The sequence below is a fragment of the Ceratina calcarata genome, unplaced genomic scaffold, assembly GCF_001652005.2.
Source record: "Ceratina calcarata isolate Rehan_Ccalc_2016 unplaced genomic scaffold, ASM165200v1 scaffold60.2, whole genome shotgun sequence".
Lineage (NCBI taxonomy): Eukaryota > Metazoa > Arthropoda > Insecta > Hymenoptera > Apidae > Ceratina > Ceratina calcarata.
The window spans coordinates 73639-76737 of record NW_017177241.1 but is presented as its reverse complement, the minus strand read 5'-3'; the positions used below and the strand labels follow the sequence as shown (position 1 = coordinate 76737).

Below are 3099 nucleotides of genomic sequence, written 5' to 3'. Positions count from 1 at the left end.
CCTCACCGACTACGGTTCATTATACACGATAGGACAATAAGGACACGCTTGTATTGGGAAGTGGTAAATGTGGGTGGGAGATGCGCAGAACGACCGAAAACTGAACCGTGCCGACTCCTAGTCACTCGGGAAATAGAGTATATATGTACATAATTTATATTATGAAGGAATATGTGATATATTTCGTTAGTGTGCGAGCAAGTGGCCCAGGAAGGTCGTATATTCGAAGACGGTGAGGCTCTGATGGGAGAAGTGCACAATTTCGAGGAAGCAAAGGCGTTCGTAATAAGAGAGAACGCAGTGAACATCGTGGAAGAGAGGGTGAAGACGTGGGTGAAAAGATTGAAGGATTTCATGGTAGAGAGCAAACAAGTGAAACGGGAGAACGACACTTCCGGACCGCAGCAGGAATTGGAGTACTGGAAAAGGAGGGGAGCTCAGTTTAGTCAACTAGTCAACAAACTGCAGGTGCTGCTTCTTTAAATTAATAATAATTAATTGAAATAATTGTATAAATCAGACAACGTTTGTGTGCAGGACCATGAAATACAAATGTCGCTTCTCTGCTTGCAAGTAGCTCGTTCGAAATTGATAAAAGATTGGGTCGACGCTGAGAGCGAAGTGACTTATTGTTATAACGAAGCTAAGGACAATGCGAAATTTATTCAGGCCTTAGAAAAATGCTGCCACTGTTTATATCTGGACGATCCAGTAAAATTATATCATATTAGGTTAAATTGTTGTTTTATTTTAATTAATTTGCATAGTGACGTTTATAATAAATATTTTTTAGATAAAAATGAGAGATTCCCTCGTCTCGCTGTTGCAAACGGTTCGACTGATATACAGCGTCTCGAGATACTATAACACTTCGGAGAGGACTAGTTCGTTGATGATTAAAATCACGAACCAGATGATCGTCGCTTGTCGAGATTACGTGACGAACAGAGGTCGGGAGACTGTCTGGGGCCAGGATCGAGCGATGGCACGGTCTAAGTTGAAACATTGTCTCAGATTGAACAAGTAACGAGAATTCTCACAGTAAACAATCATCATTCATATTTTTAACTCTCATAAATTAATTTGTACTGTTTTATGATGGGAACCAAGAAGATGAAGTTTGTACAGGGTGTCCCAAAACTAGTGTAAGGAATTTTAATGGGAGGTTCCTGACATGATTTGAAACAACATTTTCCTTTGCGAAAAAGTTGTCCGAGGCGTGGTTGAGGAGTTATTAACAAAAAGCACGGACCAATCAGAGCGCTCGGTTCGCGCGCGCTTCAGCTCAGGAGCGTTGGCTCCGATCCGGCCGGCCGACCTTTAACGCGTTTGAACAAGCGCACCGCTCAGTACGAAGCGTTTAACAAACTGCATGAATAACAATGCAAGGAAATTGTTGTTCGTGCATTCTTATGAATAACAATTAATACACTTAATCGTTATTCACGTGCAATGGATGGAGAAATGATAGATTGTTGATAATTGATGGATGATGATAGGATAAACGAGGAATTAACAAGTCGCAGGCAATATTGAATTTAAAAGAAAATGTGAAAACTTTAAAGATTAGACTTACTCATTCATTCGCAAGTGCACCTGCTCACAATGGGTCACGGTCAATGGTTCAGCGTCTTTGCCGCTCGCAGGTAGGCTACAGCTGATCTTCTGTCCAGGGAAGGAACCCCGCAATAAACCGCATGATCATTGTCACTCTTAAACATTTTAACACACTAAGATTGTTGCTTCTACGTTCTATCAATACACATCTTTGAAAGCAGCTGATTGATTTTTATACACAAACTCAACTTCATTACACCACTGTCACTCTTCACTTAAAAATTTTCTAGTACTTACACTGTTGTCCCTGCACTCTAACATAGAACACGTCCTTAAAATATTGCCCACTAGTAGGTTTACACCCTGTATAATATGTCACATATTCAAGTGGAGAACTCGACAAACTATATTCTGCGCTTTGTAGACGACGAAAGATGGTCTTTTTTATGCCCTTTTTATAAAAAAATACGATGTGCGACACGGGCCGAATGGACCTTTCCAGACCCGGATGATGATTTGAGCAGCTAGTGTTCATCTCGGGCGCCTGTGGCGCCCTCGACTGCCACTCGTGCTCAAACATCAACCTCACCCGAAAAGACCCATTTTAGGCCCTTGGTGAACAATATAAGTACTATTACTAAAGCTTCTTTACCCAGTATAGTGCATCCTATATAGCATATAAATATTGAATGGTTTTTTTGACCACCCTGTATAACGCATGTGGAAAATCGAATGATTATGCCATAAAATTAAATAACCAATTAAAAAATTCGACATACAATAATTGTTTCGATCTGTAGAGATTGATTATAAGGATTAATAATATTATTTTATTGATTTGTATAGAGCTTATAGAGAGACCTACAGATTAGTTCGATGCTCGCCAGCTGTGACTGAACAAGAGTTCTCGTTCTCGGAGACTCACGTTTTTGGAAGGTTCGATTCGTTCTGCGACAGGATACGAAAGATATTGACTATGTTCGAGCTGATACAGGACTACAAGAGCCTTTTCGAGCGGAGGATGGAGGGCCTTTTATTAGGCGAAGGCATGCGACTGTCTTTTCGATAAATACGATCATCTCTGATTTTCTGTTTTTCCTGTTTCCTGATTTTTTATTATTCATTGTAGAATTATAATGAAATTCAAAATGTTGAATTTACGTGTATACAGGGTGTTCCAAAACTAGTGGAAGATATGACGTGATTTTAAACAACATTTTCCTTAGCGAAAAAGTTGCCCGGGCGTCCAGATCCGAACTAACGCTCCCGATTCGCAGATCGCGTCAACAGAGCGCCCTGATTGGTCGGGGTTTTTTTGTAAATACCTCCTCAACCACGCTTCGGAAAACCTTTTCGCTAAGGAAAATGTTGTTTAAAATTACGTCAGGAACCTCCCATTTCAATATCTTACACTAGTTTTGGAACACCCTGTATAAGGGTACCGCGGAGTGGCCGTCAGGCATGCTGCCATCCAATGACTCAAGCTTGCCTTTGGGGCGCTACCGCGACCCTTGATTATTACTACGAATTCATGCAATTTTT

General features: G+C 40.8%; 1 protein-coding gene across 1 annotated transcript in view; it reads left to right on the top strand.

Moving 5' to 3' along the window:
- Nucleotides 1-3099, top strand: part of Dhc1 (dynein axonemal heavy chain 1) — a 44894-nt gene that overhangs the window by 7896 nt on the left and 33899 nt on the right. Inside the window, exons 5-8 of the mRNA XM_026817734.1 lie at nucleotides 191-468; nucleotides 538-711; nucleotides 794-1023; nucleotides 2404-2603. Coding sequence (XP_026673535.1) covers nucleotides 191-468; nucleotides 538-711; nucleotides 794-1023; nucleotides 2404-2603 — 882 coding nt within the window. The remainder of the gene's footprint in view (nucleotides 1-190; nucleotides 469-537; nucleotides 712-793; nucleotides 1024-2403; nucleotides 2604-3099) is intronic.